At 43.2% G+C, this 24,875-nt stretch overlaps 1 protein-coding gene across 1 annotated transcript in view; it reads right to left on the bottom strand.

Annotated features, from left to right (window-relative positions):
• The window catches only part of dct (dopachrome tautomerase), a 61,132-nt gene extending 41,430 nt beyond the window's left edge, over positions 1-19,702 (bottom strand). The window contains exons 1-2 of the mRNA XM_073027253.1: positions 19,316-19,702; positions 1,408-1,707 (exon numbers count right to left, since the gene is read on the bottom strand). Coding sequence (XP_072883354.1) covers positions 1,408-1,707; positions 19,316-19,598 — 583 coding nt within the window. The 5' untranslated portion in view covers positions 19,599-19,702. The remainder of the gene's footprint in view (positions 1-1,407; positions 1,708-19,315) is intronic.
• Positions 19,703-24,875: the final 5,173 nt, after the last annotated feature.

Below are 24,875 nucleotides of genomic sequence, written 5' to 3'. Positions count from 1 at the left end.
GGTGTGCACACAAGGTATTTAGTATATGAATTCACATACTTGTTAGTTTAAACAATAAAGGTATTATCAGTAAATACAGATCTCTCTCTGCCTCACTAATCATTGTTTATAAGTAGTATTTTTTTAACGTCAGGGTCAAGGGTGAGACAGAAGGGGGCAATCAAAGGGTAGATCCGGATGTGGAGGGGCTGATTTGCTGTTGGAGCCAGGTTTGAGGGGGAGGGTGGGGTGGAGATAGCAACAGAGACTTGGAGGTGATGAATAGAGACAACAGATGTCTGCAGATACTGCAATCAGGTCAGAAATGTGATGAGTAGCAAATCAGGAAGGGATAGTGGGCAGATTTGAGCAGTAGGGGGAAGACTTAGGGGACTGTGTGGGTAGAGGCAATGGCTGATAGGCAAATTTAACTAAGCAGGGAAATGGAAACAAATGAATGATACTTAGAGTAGGGGAGGATGTGTTTGGAGATTAGGGTGTACGTGAAAGGTCCTGGATGGATGGGTGAGGGGTGTGGGGGGCAGGTTATCTAAAATTGGAGAAGTTAATGTCCATCCCATATGTCGGAGACTACCCAGGCAGAATATAAGGTGCTAATCCTCTAGTGCACGTTCAGCCTCACCTGGGCAGAGGAGGAAGCTGAGGACAGGCAGGTCATGTGGGAATGGGAAGGGGACTCAAAATAGCTTGCAACCTGGAGATGTCGTAGAGAGAAACAGTTGTCGTGTCTACCCTTCGACTCACCACTATAGCGGACACATTGAGAGCAGCAAGTGTAATAGACAAAGCAGGAGGAGATCTACATGGATCTCCACTTCACCTGGAAGGGCTGTTTAGGTTCCTGAATGGTGGTGAGGAAGGAGATGTAGGGACGGATGTTGCACATCCTATGCTGCAGGGGAGATTCCTGTAGATGGGAGGGATGGACGAAACAAGAAATCACGAATAGAGTGTGGAAAACAGAAAGAAGCAGGGTGTGAATGATGTGCCTGATGGTGAGGTCACGTTGTAGTTAGAGGAAATGACGAAGAATGATGTGTTGGATGTAATAGGCTGAAGGGGGAGAGCCAAAGGAACATTTTGGTTCAGATTCCAACATCTGCAGTCTCTTGAAACCCAGTTTGTGTGTGTTGCCAAGATTTCTAGCATCTGTAGAATCTCTTGTGATTATGGTTTCCATAAAATACATCTGACCTGTCACAGGTAAAAAAGAGGAAACCAGATATAGTAATCATTGTATATCCATTGTCACGTGTGTTGAATATGCTAATATGTTATTATAACTTATAAATGAATTACTTATTCAATGTTGCAGCAAGATTGTTAATTTACTTCAGTATAACATTGGTTATAGAGATACTATCAAGGATATTTTTCTTAAAACAAATATAAAAAGAGTAAACTAACCCAGCAATGTATCCCTTGTTGAGTAATAATGAAGCCACACAAAATAATTGTATATTGTCACATTTGCCATTTGCGGTTGAGTTCCATTAGGCCCCAGTATACTCAGCCAGTGTTGGGTAGCGATGACATAATCTGGATGGATTGTATTTTTTGCTTGATCTAATGCTTCCAAAAACTGCTCTCGCTCTGCAGGAGTTAGTGAAAGAATATTTTTTCTTATCACTGGTGGTTTTCTCACATCACAGTTCAAGCCTGTCCATCCAAATTTACATTCACCACAGTTGTATCCGGCATAGTTTCCTATTTAAGTGAAGAGAAATGATTTGACAAATACGGAAAATTGTTGTCCCCATTGACAACAGCATATAGCTGTTCAGCTGCTAGAATAAAAACTTCATGGACTTCGGAGTTATTAACCCTGCTCAACAACACTCCACCCATTTCAGACATGACATTACATTAATTAAGAACAAAACCAGCAGACACTTGAAATATTTGGCTGGTTAGGCAGTATCTGTGAAAGGAAAGAAAGAGAGTCAATGACATTTCATTAGAACTTGGAAAAATCGGTAACTAGACATGTTTTAGATTGCAGAGAAGAGAAAGCGCTTAAGGGCAGAAAAGTGAGTATCAGTTGTTACGTATCCCGTAACTGGATCACTTACCAGCAAAGATAGAGAGGTCCACTGAAGTCTGATGGTACCATTTTTAAACCGTTTTTATTTATAAAGGGGCACAAAAGGAAGGTTAATACAAACATTCAGATACCATAAGTCGTCAATACTCAATCTAAAGTGCAGGTATAGTAATGATCAATCAGAAATAAGCTCTATCGTTGTCTAGGGGATAATATCTTGTCCATTTGGAAAAATATAACAGTCATTCAAAAAGTCGACAGGCTTCAGCCGTCTGGGAACCGCTGAGTTTCCCGTGTTGGCGAGAGAGAGAGAGGTTGGTGAGAAAAGGAACACTTGCCCAGGTCCTTACGAAGCAAAGCGGTGGAATCAGGAGAGCAGGCTTTCCTGTTGTTAGTTAAAAGTGATTGTCCGTGATTCCAGCCACAGACTCCCGATTCGGAATCTAACGCACGTGGCTTCCTTCAAAATGGCTTCCCGCTACGACGGGATCGCTATCGTGTCTCCTTGGTGCGTCTGAAGGGGTCGTCCTCCCCCAGACCCTCCTTTATACTTCCTCACGAGATCGCAGGTGTCAATCTCTCTCTCAACCAGCCCACTTTGCCCGAGGGCTTTACACGTAGTCTTCATGAGACAATAGCCAGGGTCGCTTTATTCTGCTTCCTGGTGGAACGTGGTCTTCCGCACGTCTCCCTCTCTCTCCCATTTCCTGTGTCTGTTCAGCACGTCTCTCTCTCTCTTGGGTCATTGACCCCCCCCCCCTTCACTAGGGCTCTTGCGATTCTCGCAAATGAGGGGGCTGGTATCATAAAACCTCCCCTCTTAAACGTTTTTTTTACCAGCGGTTAAAAAAAAACAGTGGTATAGAGTCTTACAGGATTTCTTTTTTTTTACCTACCACCATACACAAACTTTTCTTTTCACAGAGTACTACTGTTATACATTCAAGTCAGTACCTAAACAGTCAACGATTACAGTGTCCCTTTCTTTAATATCTTAACATTGCGTACCGTACTGCAAATCTTGTAGCATCAGACTTCAATTAACTGTCGCCTCTTTTTCGGGGAGTCCCCCCATGGGGAACTTGAGTAATTTGGCGTGGTGAACTCCCGCCCGTCTCGTTCATCGGGGTCATCTTATCAACACCACTTAGACCATTTCCACCCAATTCTGTAATGTTACCCAGGCGGTTAGCCCTGTTGTCAGGACCATGCAGGCTGATGGGTTTCCGTTCGAACCTTTCCCTCAGGCCACATTTAAATTTCGGCTCTTGCACAGCGCGCTCTTGAATAACAACAGCATGTGGGGCAGCTTTATATTCCAAATCAACCTGTAACCGATGCGCAGGCACCGCGTTCCCAAGCCCTCGTTTCTGTAGCTTGGTTGCTTCTTCTGACACCAATCTAAACTTTAAATTTTCTTCATTCGATTTGGGAACTACAAACTTCCCGTTCCCTTCAATAATGATGTTTATTCCCCCATGGTCAAGTTCCACTTTAAGGTTCACCACCCCTTCGTGTACCAACACCTGGGAACCCTCCCTTCCCCCAATTACCAGGGTTAACCCTGTCTTCACTAAACCCAGTCCATCTGACCCACAGGGACTGCATTCCTTTTCAACTGAATCAAATACCCCAGACTTGTTCTGAGCTCCATTACTAGGTTCAGTACCACGTGCATCCACATCTTGGACACACTCAAACGGGACATCTGCCTCTCCCAGGCTTTCAATACCCGTACCCTTTTCAGATTCTAAATTCCCCTGATCCTCCCAGTTCCTCTCTGGGCAACTCCCTTCCAGAGTAAACTCAACCCCGCGGGCTGAAACAACCTCGTCTGTCAACCCAGCGGACCTCTCCAAGGTAATGGTATCCTTTTCAACTAGGACTGCCTTCATCTCATTATCGGGAACACCTTGATAACTCTCAACTTCTTCAAACAGGGCTGCCACCCCCGACAGATCATCCATGTCCAACTCTGGACCTTTTAACAGCTTTTTCCGTTTCTCATCTTTATCTCCTACCTCTAGGACCTTTCTCTTCGCTAAAGGCAGATCTAGCTCCTCTTCCTTAACCCCTTTCACTTTACTACTCTTCGGTTTACCACCCTCAGAACCCTTGTGGTACAGGGTCGGTAGGACCGTCTCGGCCAAATCAATACTGGCCAGATTTAAACTGCTCGCTTTCTCAGCTGCCTTTCTCGACAGGCTGCGAATGCTCGCGCCTGTGGTACAGACTGGAGATGCGAGGGGCGGGGCTGCAATCCTCACAGGCTGTTTGGGCCGTGTCATCCTTGTCCAAACCTGCCCCCCGGCTAAATCATTTCCGAGGAGGACGTCCGCGTCAGTTCTCGGGAATTCTGCTGGCACCCCTATTTCGACTGGTCCAGATACCAGCTCACAATCCATAATTACCTGATGTAGGGGCACCATTTCTATTCTTGAACCTATCCCCTTCACGGCGACCATTCCCCTTCTCCGACCAAAATCTAGTATCTCACGGCGGATCAATGACAGCTCTGCCCCGGTGTCTCGCCAGATTCGGACGGGAATGGGTGGGTCTGCCCCCTTCACGGACACAGTTCCGGGTGACAGCCAGGTCTGACCCTTCTCGTACTCTGTCTACCCGGGGCTCTCTCGTCGATTGACTGATTACCATGGCACACCCGATAGGGACCGCTGCTCTCCCTGTTTCTGGCTCCTTTCTCGGAGCAAAGCACCTAGAGGCAATATGTCCTCCCTTCCCACAATTAAAACAGGTCAAGCCCGGAAATCTCGGGCCGCCTGGCCTTTCCCCCTCAACCTTACCACTAGCTCCTGGCGGGACCTCTGCCTCAGCCGGCGGACTTTCCCTACCGTTCCGACGGTCTCTCGGGTAACTTTTTGGCGAGGAGAACTTTATCCTGTGGGTTAGGGCATATTCATCTGCGAACCTAGCAATTTCTGAGATGGACTTATTCGCCTTCTCATTCAAGTACATCCGGATCTCCTCCAGAACACACCCTTTTAATTCCTCGATCAGAAATAACTCCCTGATACGCCCATAATCCCCATCCACCTGTTCCGCGGTGCACCAACGGTCCAAGAGCACACCCTTTTCGTAGGCTAGTTCGGTATACGTTTGATTCCACCCTTTCCGTAAATTTCTGAACCTTTGTCTATACGCTTCAGGTACTAGCTCGTAACTCCGGAGAATGGCCTCTTTTACTTTGGCATAATTTTCCGCTCCCCCTTCCTCGACACCCAAGGCCGCATATGCTCGTTGTGCCTTCCCCTTTAACACACTTTGTAACAACGCCACCCACTGCTCTTTGGGCCACTTTTGATTTACTGCCACCTTTTCAAAAAGCAAGAAATAACAATCAACATCCGACTCTTCGAATGGAGGTACTACCCTCAACTCCCGACTAACATTAAACCTCTCCTCTTGATCTAACCCTAGATCTCTTCGCTCTTTCTTTAACTTCTCCACCTCCAAGTCATGTTCCCTCTGTTCTCGTCTCTCCTCATACTCTCTCTGCTTTTCAGCTCGTTCCTTCTCTTTCTCGGCTCGTTCTAGCTCTTTTAGCTGAATTTCATGCTGTCTTTGCTTTTCAGCTTGGTCCCGTTTCACCTCTAACTCCTTTATGTGGAACGCCTGCTCTCTGTCTTTCTCTCTCTCAGCCGCTTCCAGCTGCTTCATTTTAAGTTCATGTTCCAACTTTAATTTCTCCAACTCTAGCTGATCCATTCCACTCGCTGGTACTTTTTCAGGGATATTTTCCAAGACCCCAGCTTCAAACACTTTCTTCCCAATGTAATACCGAGTTATGGCCCCTCGCACCTCCCACTTTTGCATGGATGACCTCACTTCTGCGAGGTCCAATCCTTTCGCCAAATTTAACAAGTCTGATTTGGTGGCCGCCTCTAGCGCCTCTACAGTCGGGTTTTTCATAAATTCATCCAAGTCCATCTTTGCTGGTTTCCCGTCTGGCTACCCGCGTACCAGATCCAAATTTTTTTTTTTGACTTACAAACCCAATTCACTGCCCTCCCAATTTTGGTTTCAAATCTCGAGACGAGGCACCCACGTTGTTACGTATCCCGTAACTGGATCACTTACCAGCATAGATAGAGAGGTCCACTGAAGTCTGATGGTACCATTTTTAAACCGTTTTTATTTATAAAGGGGCACAAAAGGAAGGTTAATACAAACATTCAGATACCATAAGTCGTCAATACTCAATCTAAAGTGCAGGTATAGTAATGATCAATCAGAAATAAGCTCTATCGTTGTCTAGGGGATAATATCTTGTCCATTTGGAAAAATATAACAGTCATTCAAAAAGTCGACAGGCTTCAGCCTTCTGGGAACCGCTGAGTTTCCCGTGTTGGCGAGAGAGAGAGAGGTTGGTGAGAAAAGGAATACTTGCCCAGGTCCATACGAAGCAAAGCGGTGGAATCAGGAGAGCAGGCTTTCCTGTTGTTAGTTAAAAGCGATTGTCCGTGATTCCAGCCACAGACTCCCGATTCGGAATCTAATGCACGTGGCTTCCTTCAAAATGGCTTCCCGCTACGAAGGGATCGCTATCGTGTCTCCTTGGTGCGTCTGAAGGGGTCGTCCTCCCCCAGACCCTCCTTTATACTTCCTCACGAGATCGCAGGTGTCAATCTCTCTCTCAACCAGCCCACTTTGCCCGAGGGCTTTACACGTAGTCTTCATGAGACAATAGCCAGGGTCGCTTTATTCTGCTTCCTGGTGGAACGTGGTCTTCAGCACATCTCCCTCTCTCTCCCATTTCCTGTGTCTGTTCAGCACGTCTCTCTCTCTCTTGGGTCATTGACCCCCCCCTTCACTAGGGCTCTTGCGATTCTCGCAAAGGAGGGGGCTGGTATCATAACACAGTATAGGATGGAGACCAAAGGAGATGGTCACTAAAGGGAAGCTGAAAGTCTTTTTTATTGCAACTCATTCGAATAAAGTGGAAACAGGACACAGGAAAAAGGGAAAAATTGCCTAGAAAACACTTGTTTCCTGTAATCTAAAATTAAAAAGAATGCAGAAATATCTCATTGTTTAGGCAGCATCAGTAGAGGGAGAAAGAGGGGGGCTGTTGACCTTTGATCATAACTAGCCAATATGGTTATCCAAAATTGTTGATTCACAGTTAAATCCTGAGGGCTATAATGAACCTAGATGGAAGATGAAATACTGTTTTGGAGCTTTGATGGGATAACATGACAGCCAAAGACAGCTAACCAGAATGGGACACGGAATTATAGTGATTGGTATCAGGAAACTCAAAGTCACTCTTGGCTGTCACTTCAATTCCCCATCCCATTCCCACTTGGATAGTTCAAGCATTTTATTTAATGTTAGATTTTCAACAGCTGCAGAACTTGTATGTTCTTCTAATATAGAAACATAGAAGCATTGATTCTATTCCATTGTTATATTTAATATCAGAGAAATGTATACAATATACAACCTGAAATTCTTGTTCTTTGCAGGCATTCCGGAAAACAGAAGAGTGCCCCAAAGAATGAGTGACAGTTAAAACATTAGAACTCCAAAGCCTCCCTACGCTCACTCCCACACACAAGCCACAGCAAAGCAACGAGCCTCTCTCACCCCCACCCATCCATAAAAAAGCATCAGCACCCACCAAGCAAGCAAGCAAGCAATAGCAAAGACCCCAAGAAAGACCATGATCTGCAGTAGAACAAAAACTAATCATTCACCCGATAAGTCGACATGTTGCAGGCTCTGTCTCTGTCTTTCTCCCTAATAAAGGGGAAAAGAGGTATCCCCTTTCACTGTGAGAGTGGAGACAGAACAAAACAACTCACTGAGTTATGGTGTTAGAAGCTTGTCACCTTTTTTTTCCTGAGTTCTGTGACCCGAGACTCGACAGCAATCTCTCACCCATCAATGAGAAAGAGAGAGAGAGAGAGCACAATTTGCCAAGTACAGAGCCTCCAACAGCTGATCCGCCATTCCCTCCCATGACACTTCAATCGGTGGCACCGGCATAGAATCAGCTCCACAGGACTGCAAAACTATTGAACTATTCTCACTCTCCTCTCTGTTTTCCTCCATCCCTTTATAATTCATAGAATTACGAAATAGCTTCAGAACAGGAGGAGGTCATGTCTATTGTGTGTACTGGCTATCTAACAGAGAATTCCAATTCAAGCCATTGGCTCTTTTCCTGCAGCTTTGCTATTTTTTTTTCTTCTGTAAAATCAGTCATCTTATTCTTTAAGGCTGCAATGTAACCTATCTCCACCACAGGGCACTGGATTCTAGATTCCTGTCATCTTTCCTCACATCATTTCCAATTCTCTTCTCCTTTGTTTGATGTCTGTTCTCAATCCCTCCCACTACCAACTTTGTCCAGCTGCCTCATCATTTTACACACCTCTCAAATCTCTTCTCAGTCATTCTATCTACTTTAAAATTTTTAACCTATCCATCTACTTACAGTTCCTCTTCCAAGGAAACATTCTTATAAAAGTGTTCCTGTTTACAGCCACCCAGCAAAGAGGCTCCACCAGAGTCAGTGTGGCAGGTGTCCAAGCCGGAGTCGGTGCTGCCCTCCAGAGTTCGCTCGGAAGAAGACTAGCTGTATTGTGGTCGACTGCAGATTTCTGCTATTTTTTGGTGTGACTGTATATTGAAGATATCTCATTATCTCATATGTACCTTGTGCTGTATATGACTGTTGGTTGCACCTTGGTCCCGGAGCAACGCTGTTTCATTTGGCTGTATTCATAGGTATTCATGCATGGTTGTATGATAATTAAACTTGAACTTGATACTCCAGGTAAGCCTGACCAGTGTTTCATAAAGGTTCAGAACAAGTTCTCTGCTTTTATACTCAATGCCTTTATTGTTAAAGCTGTACTTGTCTATGCCTTATTTTGCACTTTGTCAACATAGCCACTTCAGTGACTTATGAAAAAATAAATGGCTCTTATCCCATGCATCTCTTTTTAGAAGTGCATATTTGTTCCTCTCCTGTCCTCATTCTTACCACCAAAATGCATCACCTAACTTTATTCTGCAGTGCAATTCACCCTACTTGCATGGCCCATTTCACAGGTTGTCCTATCCTACAGATGAATACTGATAGAAATGTGACCTGCATCACCAGACAGATTAACTGTGATTCATAAGCTCTCCTCAAGCCACAACTCTATTTGTATCGTTTAATCTCACTTGATTTCCAACCAATCACAAATATTTTCATAATTTTCATAACTATCCCTGTTTGATATTTCAAAAGGAATCAAGCTGAAGCATTAATTTACTCTCTCTAGAGCTACTGCCTATCCTGCTTAGTATTCCCAGTATTTTCTGTCTTTACTTCAGTTTTCTAGCAACTGCTATGTTTTTTGCTTTTCAGTTATAGTTATATTTTGTATTTGACATTCCTGAACTTTCCTGGCCCATTTCTGTTCGTCTATTAGATTCAACTCCTAAATTCCACACAGCATAAGGTAGCAACTTGAGTGATTATTAGAATATCTCATTTAATTTTTGAACCTCAGATTAGCCCATTCTGATCCTGAACAATCTGGTCAAGATGGTACTGAACTGTGATCTACATCAAGGCTGTGGCTCAGACCTGGTTGCTTTTTAAGTTTGTAGGAATGGTTTTGGGACAGAGAGAAGAGTTTAGGAACAGGGGCTTGGGGGAGTTAGAGGACAGGCAAGCCTCCGCTCCATGCTCTACATTCTTAGGCCGGTAACGTCAACGTGGGATGAAGGGCATCTGTGGTCAGATGTCAGGCCAGTAGACCAATGAGGATGAGCCCTGGGTCTTCAAGTCCACTGGTGAAATTGAAGCCTCAGTGTCTGTAAACCTGAGTCCTCTGGAGATTGGAGACAATCTATCCTGAGGCTGGAGGAAAATCTGTCTGAGTGCATGGGTGGATGGCTGGGATGGAGGATATGAATTTGTTTTATTGTTGTTGTTTCATTGCTGTTGTTATGTTGTTGCTATTGCTTGTGTGAAACTTGTGGTCACGGTATGTTGGTGCCAGAATGTGTAGTGACACTTGCGGGCTGCCCCCAGCATATGCTCAGATTTTATTGGTTGTTAACGCAAATGATACATGTCACTGTATGTTTCATGTTCATGTGATAAATAAATAAATGTGAATCTGACTCTAGAGGAAAAAAATTGTGAGTCTTACATTGGCTACACTTAGGAGCAATATGCACCTTTGAACTATTTAATTTAAAGAGGATTTAGAGACATTTTTGAAAATGCAAAGCAGATTATATAGTTACTTACAAGGCAGGCACCTCCCTGTCTCTACCCAATGAATGGGAGTCACCTGCTACTCATTTCCAACTCATCACCTGCAGCCTATTTAAACCCAACTCTCATCCATAGTGTTTGTTTGCACATCGAACCAGTTAGCCTGAACCAGTTGCTCCTAGCCTTCAGTTTGCTTGTTACCTGTAGTGCTTAGTATCTGTTCTCTCTTGTTTTGTGGCCTCTGGTGACTTGTTATTGTTGCAGTGTATTATTAAAATTATCGATCATTGCTAATTGTCTCAGCTATTCTGGTTTTGGGTCAAGCCCTCTCTACATCTCCTCATAGATGGTAAGGTTTTGAATTAATTTGGCAGTGGAAGGAGACACAAAATAGATGTAGAGCCAGGAGAGAGGCACAATCAAACAGAAGAAAAAATAGATCAGAATAGTAGGCAGAGCAGACATAGGTACGTGGGAGGACAACAAAGCTAATTGGCATGTATTTTAATGCATGGAGATTCACTGGTAAAGCAGATAAATTAGGAAGGTGATTGGCATAAAATTATGCTATTGTAGTAATCACAAAGACATCTTTGAAGGACAGGAATGGCATCTCAATGCTTTTAGGTGTGGGAACATCAGGTATGATGGCAGTGGCATTAAAGAGGGCGTGGTACCAGAATGATGATTAAAGAGTCTACCTCTGAAGTAAGTAGGGAATATATTCTAGAAGACTTCAAATGAGACCTTGGGGATGGAAATTAAAATAAAAAAGAGAGATTACTTTGTTCATATCAAGTTACATGCCTCTCAAGAGTCAGCATGAGATGGAGAAGCAAACACTGTATGTAGGTGAATCACAATGAGTTGTAATAGCAAATCGGTTATAGTAGTAGGGGGTTTAAAGTTCCTTATTATTAATTGAGATCGATTTGGTGAGAAAGGATTTGGCAGAATTTCTAAAGTGCATTCATGAGCTGCATATGCAATTAGAAACAGAAGAAATTCTGCAGATGCTTGAAATCCAAAGCAACACACACAAAATGCTGGAGGAACTCAGCAGGTCAGGCAGCATCTATGGAAATGAATAAACAGTCTATGTTTCAGGCCATGATTCCTCTTCAGGATGGAAAGGAATGGGGAAGACACCAAGGGGTAAAAAAGGTAGGGAGAGGGGACCGACCAGTTCTGATATATTGATTCATGCCTCGTTTTGTGCCAAGATGAGGCCTCCAGTGTGGAGGAGCAACACCTCATATTCCATCTGGGTAACCTCCAACTCCAACTTGATGGCATGAATATTAATTTCTCCTTCCAATTTAAAATAAACCCCTCCCCCCTTCTGTTCCCCACTCTGGCCTCTTACCTCTTCTTTTCTTCCTACCTCCTCCCCCCCCCTCAGGTCCCCTCCTTTCTCCGATACTCCACACTCCCCTCCCATCAGTTTCCTTCCTCTCCAGCCCTTTATCTTTCATATCCACCTGGCTTCATCAATCAACTTCTAGCTATCCTCCTTCCCCTCTCCCAGCCTTTTTATTCCGGCGTCTTCCTCCTTCCATTCCAGTCCTGAAGAAGGGTCTTAGTTCGAAACATTTGACTGCTTATTCATTTCCATAGATGCTATCTGACCAGCTGAGTTCCTCCAGCATTTTGTGCAAATTGTTATGTAACTAGAGACAGGGCAGAGCTAGATCCACCTCTGGGGAATAAAATCTACAATTGGGTTGAAGTATAAGGGGGTGAACGTTTGGCAGACAGTAACTGTAACTACTTAAGTTTCAAGGTCGTTTTGGAAGGGATAAGGGTAGTCGGGAAATTAAGGTTATGAATTTGTAGATTGGATTACAAAATGGCTTGTGCATAGAAAGCAGAAGGAGGAGATGGAGGGGTATTATACTGACTGGAGGTATGTGATCAGTGGTATTCTATAAGGATCAGTGCTGGGAGCTCTGTTTATAATATACATAAGTGATCTGAATGCAAATGTAGTTGGGCTGATCAGTAAGTTTGCAAATGGCATCAAAATTAGTGAAGAAGGCTGTCAAAGGATTCAGCAGGGATTTAGACCGGCTGGAAATGGCAGATGGAGTTTACTCCAGACAGATGTGAGGTGTCGCACTTTAGGAGGTCAAATACAAAGTAAATGTTAGGATCCTTCCGAGCATTGATGTACAGGGTGATCTTGAGATGCAAGTCCTTTGCTCACACATTGCAATACAAGTAGATAAAGCTGATAAAGAAAGCATACAGTATACTTGTCTTCATCATTGGGGTATTGAGTGTAAAAGCTGGAAAGTTGCATTCAGTTTGTCTATATTTGGAGTATTGTGCACAGTTAATGGAGTCTTTAGAGAGTGTGCAGAAGAGATTTACATGATGTTGCCCAAATTAGAGAGTATTAGCTATAAGGATAGTTTGGACAGAATCAGTGGCTGAGGGTGGGTGGCAAGTATATCAAATTATGAGAGGCATTGGCAGGGTAGATAGATGGCGCTGTTTTCCCAATGTGGACATATTGAATACGAATGGGTATAGTTTGTGGTGAGAGGGGGAAAGTTCAAAGGAGAGTTACAAGGCAAGTTTATTTTTTAACTGTGTGGAAGGTGCCTGGAATGTGCCTCAGAAGTAGTGGGGGAAGCTGATACAATGGCAACATTGAAGAGGTGTTTAGGTAGGCACAGAGAATGGAGCGATATATAATAATGGGCAGGCAGACAGGATTAGTTTGGATTGGCATAGATGGTGCAGGCTGAAAGATTGGTGCCTGGTTTAAACTGTTCTATGTTCTAAGAATTGAATCCAGTCACTGCTTTTTGCACTTCTGTTTCTTAGTCTTACTCAAACTGATTCTGCCTTTTGATTTCTGAAATGAGATCCTTTCTCACTCTTGGATTTATTGCACTCTTATTATTTATTTATTTATTGCACAGCCCAAGATCTTAAGGCACAAACTAACGGAGATGGGAGTAGACTCTCACATGGTGGATTGGATAGTGGACTACTTGACAGATAGACCTCAGTATGTGCGGTTGGGAGACTGTAGGTCTGACACGGTGGTCAGCAGCACAGGGGTGCCGCAGGGAACCGTACTCTCTCCGGTCCTGTTCACCCTGTACACATCAGACTTCCAATATAACTCAGAGACCTGCCAAGTGCAGAAGTTCGCTGATGACACGGCCATAGTGGGGTGTGTCAGGAATGGACAGGAGGAGGAGTATAGGAAACTGATACAGGACTTTGTGATATGGTGCAACTCAAACTACCTGCGTCTCAATATCACCAAGACCAAGGAGATGGTGGTGGACTTTAGGAGATCTAGGCCTCATATGGAGCCAGTGATCATTAATGGAGAATGTGTGGAGCAGGTTAAGACCTACAAGTATCTGGGAGTACAGTTAGACGAGAAGCTAGACTGGACTGCCAACACAGATGCCTTGTGCAGGAAGGCACAGAGTCGAATGTACTTCCTAAGAAGGTTGGCATCATTCAATGTCTGTAGTGAGATGCTGAAGATGTTCTATAGGTCAGTTGTGGAGAGCGCCCTCTTCTTTGTGGTGGCGTGTTGGGGAGGAAACATTAAGAAGAGGGACGCCTCACGTCTTAATAAGCTGGTAAGGAAGGCGGGCTCTGTCGTGGGCAAAGTACTGGAGAGTTTAACATCGGTAGCTGAGCGAAGGGCGCTGAGTAGGCTACGGTCAATTATGGATAACTCTGAACATCCTCTACATAGCACCATCCAGAGACAGAGAAGCAGTTTCAGCGACAGGTTACTATCGATGCAATGCTCCTCAGACAGGATGAAGAGGTCAATACTCCCCAATGCCATTAGGCTTTACAATTCTACCGCCAGGACTTAAGAACTTTTTAAAGCTATTATTAATGCTTTTTGAGATGGTGATTTAGATGCATATCATATTTTTTTTTACTGAGTTAAGTATTGTATGTAATTAGTTTTGCTACAACAAGTGTATGGGACATTGGAAAAAAGTTGAATTTCCCCATGGGGATGAATAAAGTATCTATCTATCTATCTATCTCTTTATTTTATTTTTTATTTAGAGATACAGCACAGTAACACACCTTTTTGGCCCAACAATAGACAATAGACAATAGATGCAGAAGTAGACCATTCGGCCCTTCGAGCCTGCACCACCATTTTGAGATCATGGCTATCAATACCCGGTTCCTGCCTTGTCCCCATATCCATAAGATACCTATCTAGCTCCTTCTTGAAAGCAAGAAACAAACCCCATGAAATCAATTAACCTACCAACTGGAAGGAAATCGGAGCACCTTGACCATGCAGTCAAGGGGAAAACATACAGACTTCCTACAGAGTGGCGGGAAATGAACCCCGGATGCTGGCACTGTGATAACATGTTGCTCCAAAGGGTCATCTATCTTCCTTTTCCATAATGTCTCCTTACTATATGTTAGGTGGCGTGGAAAATTTAATAATTCAAATATTTTGTGATGAATCTGGTGTGCATTCACATGAAGAGCCTTCCAGTTTGTCTTTTTACCATTTTTCCTGCTCTGACTGTCCTGTCCTAACAACCGCTAGCTATCATCACTCATTTTGCTGCTTTGACTCCAAATGAAGGTCTCAACCCAAATCATTAACTGTTAATTTCCCTCCATAGATGCTGACTGACCTGCTGAGTACCTTCAGTATCTTGTGTGTTGCTCCAGATTCCATCATCTGCAGTTTGTTGTGTCCCCATTTTGCTACTTTGCAGTATTTCCCTGACCTTTCCTTTTACCTTTCTAAATTTATTTTCACTGAAATGCTCTTCTCAACTATTTATTTGAACAGTATTTTGAAGCCCAAATCATTCTGTTTACTAGGACCCTGTTCCCAGCTCATTTAAATTGAAGCTTGTTCCTCTTTGCTCAGTTGTCGTGTGGATGGCCCATTTCTATCACACCAATCTTTGAGCCTTACTTTCCAATCTTATTGACCCAAAGCCCACTTATACATGTCAAGTAGTATAAAATATGTAGTTTTCCCTTTTAATTTGCATCCTGGCTGTTCACATTGCTTCAGCAGGGCCTGCACTCTTGTTTTATCAATGTCCTTGTCTCTGTCCAAAATCTTTAATTTAATGAACATGGACAATAATACTGGACCTTTCTCTACCAATTGAAGAGTGATATCCAAGGCTCTACAACTTACTCGCCTGGACATTTTGAATGTCAGTAAACTAGGATATGATGAGTTTAGATATTTCATTCAGCGAAGGACCAGCAATAGACCCTTGTGTTGAATTTGCAATATTTCAATAATATTTGAGTAATCACTTAAAGTAAACCTGAATGAATAGGAAGGGTGCAATCACACTGATGGGATTGTACTACAGTGTACTACAGATACTCCCTCAATAGCCATCAGGACATTGAGGAACAGATATAGAAACATATACAGCACAATGCAGGCCCTTTGGTCCACAAAACTGTGACGAACATGTTCTTCCCTTAGAAATTACCTAGGGTTACCCATAGCCTGCTAGTTTTCTAAGCTCCATGTACCTGTCAAGGAGTCTCTTAAAAGACCCTGTCATTTCCGCCTCCACCACCGTCGCCGGCAGCCCATTCCACGCACTCATCACTCTCTGCGTAAAAAAAACTTCCCCCTGACTTCTCCTCTGTACCTACTTCCAGGCACCTTAAAACTGTGTCCTCTCGTGCTAGCCATTTCAGCCCTGGGAAAAAGCCTCTGACTATCCAATCACATAATATGTAATCAAATTAAGGAAATGTGGAAAAATAATAGGGTTGTTGACCTGGGGACTTCAACTTTCTGAATATAAACTAGGACCTTTTTAGTGCAAGGTGTTTAGATGAGGCAGAATTTCTTCAGTGTACTCAAGGGGCATTTCTGAAATTAATATGTGGACGATCTAATGAGAAGAGGGCCGTACTGGACCTGGCATTGAGTAATGAGCCTGGCCAGGTTGACTGACCTTTCAGTGGCTGAACAGTTAGGGACCAGTGATCACAACTCCTTAACTTTCAGGATGGCTATAGATAAGGATAGGTATGGTACTTGTGAGAAAATTTTAAATTGGAGTAGGGCAAATTATGGGGCCATTAGGCAGGAACTAAGAAACATTAATTGGGAACACCTTTTCTCTGAAAGTGTTTCAGGTTGACTTTAAGTGAGGCAATCGTATACAAGATTACTCAAATACCAGACATGTGGAAGTGGTTTAAAGATCAACTGCACAGAATATAGGAAAGGTACGTTCCTGTTAGAAGGAATGACAGAGGTGGAAAGATAAGAGAACCTTGGATGTCCAGGGAAGTAATAAGAAGAAGAAGTCGAGAAGAAGAACGAAAAGTATGCAAAGCTTCAAAGGTCAGGATCAAACGAAGCACATGAGGAGTGTAAAGAAGCCAGAAAAGAATGAAAGGAGGAAGTTAGGAAAGCCAGGAGGGGCCGGGAAAACCCCTTGGCAAGTAGGACTAATGTGAATCCCAAGGCATTCTATACGTACATCAAGAGCAAGAGGATAACTAGGTAGAGGGTAGGATGACTCAGCGATAAAGGGTGAAACCTCTGCTTGGATGTGGATAATGTGAGTCAGGTACTTAATGAGCATTTTGCTTCAGTACTTACCAAGGGAAAGAACATGGAGGACCAGGATATCAGTGCTGAGTGTATACATACATTAGGGCATTTAGAGGTCAAGGAAGTGCTGGGCCTCCTAATGAGTATTAAAGTTGATAAGTCCCCCGGGCCTGTTGGGATTTACCCCAGTTTATTGAAGGAGGCAAGAGATGAGATTGCTGAGTCCTTGACCAGTATCTATGTACCCTCTCTAGCCACAGACGAGTCTTGGAGGACCGGCGAGCTGCTGATGTTGTACCTCTAAGAAGGGAACAAGAGAAAATCCTGGGAACTATAGACCAATGAGTCTTGCATCAGTTGTAGGGAAATTGCTGGAGAAAATTCTTAGGGATAGGATATATGAGCATTTGGAAACCCATGGCCTAATTAGGGAGAGCCTGTATGGCTTCGTGCACGGCAGGTCGTGCCTTACCAACTTGATTGAGTTTTTTGACAAGGTGATGAGAGAGATTGATGAGGGTAGGGTAGTGGATGTTGCTTCCATGGATTTTAGTAAGACATTTGACGAAATTCCTCATGGGAGGCTAATCCAAAAGATCCCATCCAAAATGCATGGGATCAGCTGCAAATTGACTGGATTCAGAACTAGCTTGCGCACAGAAGATAGGGTAGTGGTTGCAGGGACTTATTCAAGCTGGATGTCTGTAATTAACGGTGTTCTACAGAGATCTGTGCTGGGACCTCTGCTGTTAATCATGTATATAAATAATCTGGATGAAAATGTAGATGGGTGGGTTAGTAAATTTGCGGATTATACCAATGTTGGTGGCGTTGTGGATAGTATAGAAGGCTGACAAAGAATACAGCATCATATAGATCATTTACCAATATGGGCAGAGGGATGGCAGATGGAGTTTAACCTAGATGAATGTGAGGTGGTGCACGTTAGTGGGGCAAATGCAAAGAGACAGTACACTGTTAAGGGCAAGATCCTTAACAGTGTTGCTGAGCAGATAGAGCTTGGGGTCCAAATTCATAGCTCCTTGGAAGTGGCTACACAGATCAATAAAGTGGTTAAGAAGACTTATGGGATGCTTGCATTTATTAGTCAGGGCTTTGAGTTCAAATGTCAAGAGGTTATGTTGCAGCTTTATAAAACTCTGGTTAGGCCCTATCTGGACCATTGCATACAGTTCTGGTCGCCCCTCTATAGGATGGGCGTTCAGGCTTTAGGGAGGGTGCTGAAGAGGTTTACCAGGATGCTGCCTGGATTAGAGGGTATATGCTATCACAAGAGGCTAGATAAACTTGGTTGCTTTCTCTGGAGTGTCAGAGGCAGAGAGGAGATCAGATAGAGGTTTACAAGATTATGAGAGGCATAGATAGAGTATACAGGGAATATCTGTTTCCCAGGTTTGAAATGTCTAATAGCAGGGGACAAATATTGAAGGTGAGAGTGGGTAGGTTCAAAGAGGGATGTGAGGGGTAAGTTTTTTACTCGAAGTGGTGGGTGTCTGGAATGTGCTGCCTGTGATGGTGGTAGAGGCTTTTAAGAGACATTTGGATAGGCACCTGGATGTAAGAAAGTTGGAGGGATAGGGACATGGTGTAGGTAGGAGGGATTAGTGTTTGAGTTATTTGCCTTTTAGCTGGTTCGGCACAACATTGTGGGCTGAATGGCCTGTTTCTGTTCCGTACTGTTCTATGTTCTTAAACTCATATCTCAGACTCCCGTGCCTTCCTTTGAATTAGTTTAATGTTTTGTAGTTACAAAACATAACACACCTTTTATTCCCTCTGAAGTACCTCCTCCTTGCTTTACATCTGTTATTGATACCTATGTGGGCCATATCAGCTGTATCTACTCCCTTGCATTCCAGCCCCAAGGATCTGTTTTAAATCCTAAAGTCTGCCAGGCAATGGATTACAGAGAACATTATCTATGCTCCAAATGTACAGTGTCCCATTCCTACATTTCCTTTTACTTCCCCTGAAATATATAACTTCCTGCACATTATTAATATCAATAATGAAAAACACAATGATCAGACTTCTAACTAGTGGGAGACAGAAATTTAGAAAGAATGAGAGAAATTCACAACCATTCAATTGGAATAGGAGAACCAATTATATCACTTTTATCTCTGCCACGCAGGCATCATCAGTGAAAGGCAGCATCAAGTTCCGCATATCAATATGTACCACTCACAGAGAAGAGGGTGATGCCAAATACAATTATATAAGTTTGAAACAATGGATTTATAAGTCGACGCTTGTCAATTGACATGCATTTTAAAGCAGATAAAGTCACATAGAAAGTTATGTAAGGCTGATACCAGAACTCAGATGACATACGTACTCATCAGGAAATAATGAAAACGTTGAGGATGGCAGAGCTAATCAAAAATTTGGAGCCATGACTAGTATATAAGCAGAAGTGTAAAAAGCCTATTACCTGTGCATCTGCAGGTGCGATTAAAGAACTTCAAAGGCCATCGCTCCCGATCGTCCACGTTTTGTAAGTGATAAGGGCCACTCCAAGGTTTGTTGATGACATGTACATCAGCACACACTCCTCGATTGGATTCAGCTCCACACAGCACCGTCGGATCTGAACCATGGGATGGGCAGCATTGCTTAGAGCGCAGGGCAGAAACTGTGCTACATGCACGTGGAAACTGAGAAGCCACTTCTTGGAAACTGCCCAGCAGCATCCACAGCAACAGAGATACATGCATTGTGAGGATATGCAACCAACACGCTTAATGACTGTAAAAGTTTCACCCGTTACTTTTTGTCTGCTTCGAAGTGTACACAGGAAGTTATTAGTTAAATCTCTCTGGTATGTGCAGGGTCTGCTGATAATGCCTTAATCGCACGGGTCATGAAAAGAAGTACATCTTGTGATTAGCACATGACTTCTGCCCTGTTAACCTGCAAAATATTTTCAGAGCGTACAGTAAGCATTCTGATACAGCTAGCAATCCTTTTACCAATAGAAAATAGACAGTAGGTGCAGGAGTAGGCCATTCGGCCCTTCTAGCCAGCACCACCATTCACTGTGATCATGGCTGATCATACACAATCAGTACCCCGTTCCTGCCCTCTCCCCATATCCCTTGACCCCGCTATCTATAAGAGCTCTATCTAACTCTCTCTTGAATGCATCCAGAGACTTGGCCTCCACTGCCTTCTGGGGCAGAGCATTCCACATATCCACCACTCTCTGGGTGAAAAAGTTTTTCCGCATCTCTGTTCTAAATGACCTACCCCTTATTCTTAAACTGTGGCCTCTAGTTCTGGACTCACCCAGAACATTCAGCGGGAAAATGCTACCTGCCTCCAGTGTGTCCAATCCCTTAATAATCTTATATGTTTCAATCAGATCCCCTCTCATCCTTCTAAATTCCAACGTATACAAGCCCAGTCACTCCAATCTTTCAACATATGACAGTCCCGCCATTCTGGGAATTAACCTTGTGAACCTACACTGCACTCCCTCAATAGCAAGAATGTCCTTCCTCAAATTTGGAGACCAAAACTGCACACAATACTCCAGGTGGGGTCTCACCAGGGCCCTGTACAGCTGCAGAAGGACCTCTTTACTCCTATACTCAACTCCTCTTGTTATAAAAGCCAGCATGCCATTAGCTTTCTTCACTGCCTGCTGTACCTGCATGCTTGCTTTCATCGACTGATGTACAAGAACACCTAGATCTCGTTGTACTTCCCCTTTTCCTAACGACCCCATTTAGATAGTAATCTGCCTTCCTGTTCTTGCCACCAAAGTGGATAACCTCACATTTATCCACATTAAACTGTATCTGCCATACATTTGCCCACTCACCCAACCTGTCCAAGTCACCCTGCATTCTCATAACATCCTCCTGACATTTCACACTGCCACCCAGCTTTGTGTCATCGGCAAATTTGCTAATGTTACTTTTAATCTCTTCATCTAAATCATTAATGTATATTGTAAACAGCTGCAGTCCCAGCACCGAACATTGCGGTACCTCACTGGTCACAGCCTGCCATTCCGAAAGGGACCCATTAATCACTACTCTTTGTTTCCTGTCAGCCAGCCAATTTTCAATCCATGTCAGTACTCTGCCCCCAATACTATGTGCCCTGATTTTGCCCACTAATCTCCTATGTGGGACTTTATCAAGAGCTTTCTGGAAGTCCAGGTACACTACATCCACTGGCTCTCCCTTGTCCATTTTCATAGTTACATCCTCAAAAAACTCCAGAAGATTAGTCAAGCATGATTTTCCCTTCATAAATCCATGCTGAATCGGACTGATCCTTCTACTGCTATCCAAATGTGTCGTAATTTCCTCTTTTATAATTGACTCCAGCATCTTTCCCACCACTGATGTCAGGCTAACCAGTCTATAATTCCCTGTTTTCTCTCTCCCTCCTTTCTTGAAAAGTGGGACAACATTAGTCACCCTCCAATCAGCAGGAACTGTTCCTGAATCTATAGAACATTGGAAAATGATTACCAATGCGTCCACGATCTCTACAGCCACCTCTTTAAGTACCCTGGGATGCAGACCAAGCATTTCTCCAACAATATAACTTCTTTGTAGTCTGACTGGATCAGAGCAGAGAAACTGGGAGTACAAGAAAATTAACTGAAGCACTGTGGTACAAAAGACAACAGAAGTCCTTTTGAGGGAACAAGAGGTGTGAGATGCTATTATGGGGTGTTGGCTGTTTACAATTTATATTGATGATCTGGTTGAAAAGCCCAAACTTACTGTTTCCATGTTTACTGACAATCAAGAGATAGAAGTTGTACAGTTTTGGATGTACAGTAGCTCCTCAGTAGGAAGTAAATGCTCCAGTGTTGTCTTCCGTGTGTAAAGCAAAGCAATAGAAAGGACAAAGGAGAAGGACATAGATAAGACCAAAGAGAATGTACAGTATGAGCAGTCAGGGTACAAACGAAAAAGAACTACAAAAATTACCTTGACAATCGGTCAATGAGATCACAGAATATACTGAAAGGCTAAAGGATTGGTTTGAAAAAATTGGGACCTAGTGCACGGGGCACCAGTATAACTCCTGGGGAAAGTGGAGGCAGAGAGGATAGATGACCACGAAATATAGGGAAGGAGGAGGGGAACCAGAGGAAGGTGATGTGCCATATATTCCATATATGATGAAAGGATTGCATGAGGGCAGCAGAGGAGAAGAGATAGAGGTAAGAAAGTAACTAAAATGGGGAACGGGAAAAGAGAGAAGGAAGAGGGGAAAGGGGAATAGAGGGGAGTAAAATTGTAATGTCATCAGTGGAAAGAAACAAGGGGTATAAGTCATTTTTCATGAGACTGTAAGTCAACAGAAAGAAAGGGGTGGTGATGTATATGTACACAATCTGTCTAAGGGATGTAACGTTGAACAATGGTTCAATGGTTTCATTTAAATCAGAGAATGGATACAATATACAACCAAAATTCCTTGCTCTCTGCAGACATGCTTGAAACTGAAAAAAAAAACTACAAAGAATGAATGACAGAAAAAACCTCAAAGATCCCTGCCCCCTCCTGCGCTCAAGCAGCAGCAAGCAGCATCATGAGATGCTGACCACAATAGATAGATAGATACTTTATTCATCCCCATGGGGAAATTCAACATTTTTTCCAATTTCCCTACACTTGTTGTAGCAAAACTAATTACATACAATACTTAACTCAGTAAAAATATGATATGCATAATATCATGAGATGCTGACTGAAATGAAGCTAAAAGGCTGCTTTGGATTTTCATAGGGTATTGCCTTTTCTCACCCCTGCTCTGTTCCTCCCCTGCCCTCATGCAATCCTTTCGTCATATATGGACTTTGATCGAGTAGTCATTTTCCTAGAAGTGTGATAAGATCAAGCATGTGGAAGAACGCTTACAGGGGAGTAGAACTATTTAAGAAGAAAGGAAGGAGGATCACAGACTGAGGACAATGTTCCCTGTGTCCAAGGGATTGCAGAAATCAAAGGATGTGTGCTGTTCATCAACAACTGTTTCCAAGAATGAACATCATACTTCCTAAGTTCATGTAACTTTTACACAAACAACAAGCTGTTTTGTGTTTTGTCTACTTCAAGCACTGTTCCAGTTTTATCCTGGGTGATGGTGCCTTTTTTGAGGCATCGCTCCTTGAATGTGTCCTGGATGCCCACAATGGAACTGAAGAATTCACGTCTTTCTGCAGCTTAATTTGATCCTGTGCAGTGACCACCCCCCCCCCCCCCCCACCATAGCAGACAGTGATGAAACCAGTTAGAATTGTCTCCAGGGTACATCTGTAGAAGTTTGTGAGTGTCTTTGGTGAAATACCAAATCTCCTCAAACTCCTAAAGAAGTATAGCCGCTCTCACGACCTCTTTGCAACTGCATCAATATGCTGAGACCAGATTAGATCCTCAGAGATACTGACAGTCAGGAACTTGAAATTGTGCACCCTTTCTATTACTGAGCCTTCGATGAGGAGTAGCGTGTGTTCCCTCATTTTACCCTTTCTAAAGTCTATAATCAATTCATTGCTCTTACTAATGTTGAGTGCAAGGTTGATGCTGTAACACCCCTCAACCAGCTGATCTATCTCCCTCAGTTTCTTCCCCTCTGCCATCTGATTCCTAAATGGACATTGAACCCAAGAACATTGCCTCACTTTTATTATTTCTGTTTTTGCACTATTTCTAATTGAACTACTTAATACAGTATATATATACTTACTGTCATTAATTTATTTATTTTCTGTATTATAGAAACATAGAAAACCTACAGCATAATACAGGCCCTTCAGCGCACAATGATGTGCCGAACATGTACTTACTTGAGAAATTACCTCTATTTTTCTGAGCTCTATGTGCCTATCCAGGAGTCTCTTTAAAGACCCTATTGTATCTCCCTCCACCGCAGTTGCTGGCAGTCCATTCTGCTCACTCACCACTCTCTGTGTAAAACAATTTACTCCTAACGTCCCTCTGTACCTACTTCCAAGTATTGGAGTATAAAAGTTGAAATTGTTTGCTGTGTAACCAAAACTATGTAGTCAGCTTTGAAACTTGCTATTTGCTATGCATGTACCCAATTTAGTAGGAGAATGAAATCTTAAGAATGTAGAAGACAATGGTGTGTTAATGAGGGGTAGCTAAGAGATGTAGATTAGAACATGATTAAGTCAATGGTTAGAAACAATAGTGGTGGATGTACGTGTGATACGCAACTATAGACCGATTGCATATGCTAATGCAGCTAAACCAGGAGATTGCTATAAAAAATGCTATGTACAAGGATCGGTGGGCAATCAGCGACTAGCTCAATGACTGTCTTGGCTTTGATTTGCAAATTAAAGTTTAATACTTCTTGAAGAATCTTCTGCGTCTCCTGGTTGTTTGTCGGGCACGAGAAACCACGACAAAATTGGCGACCACGGCAGGACCGGAAAGAGACCCATGGAAAGGAAACGGCAGATTGGGGACGCTTCCCAGTCCTCTAGGGACACCCACAAGGCTAACAGAATTAAGGGTGCACCCAAACAAAAGGTAAGCGCTTTTTGCGACAATTTGGACTAAGAATTCTGTTGGTTTTGGGAAGGTCTTGGAGTCTCAGAAGTGTGGAATCACTGCCGAAGTGTCTCTCCGGTCCAAAGAATCTGGCAGAATTGGGGTTTAACAGGAGGCTCAGAGGATTGATCAAGAACACTGCAGTGAGGGTAAGTACAAATAAGTTAATAAGAAGTTAAGTTAAGAAAAATTCCATGTGGTGTTGGTAAATCCCTGTGGATACCGCTTCGTATGAAACGAAGGGCTGAATGGGCAGGGAAAGGAAAATAGACAAAATCCTCGTGGATACCGCCTTAAGAGATAAGGGTCTGAATAGACGAGGTGCAAAGAGCAAATTCTGTGGGTACCGCTCTGAATAGAGGTCTGTACGGGCAGAACAGAATAGACTAGGCATAGAATTAGAGTAAATAATATTATCCAATAAACGAACTGTGAATCTCT

This window comes from Hemitrygon akajei, chromosome 2, assembly GCF_048418815.1.
Source record: "Hemitrygon akajei chromosome 2, sHemAka1.3, whole genome shotgun sequence".
Classification (NCBI taxonomy): Eukaryota; Metazoa; Chordata; class Chondrichthyes; order Myliobatiformes; family Dasyatidae; genus Hemitrygon; species Hemitrygon akajei.
The sequence above is the reverse complement of the archived record's forward strand: the minus strand, read 5'-3'. Positions and strand labels throughout refer to the sequence as shown.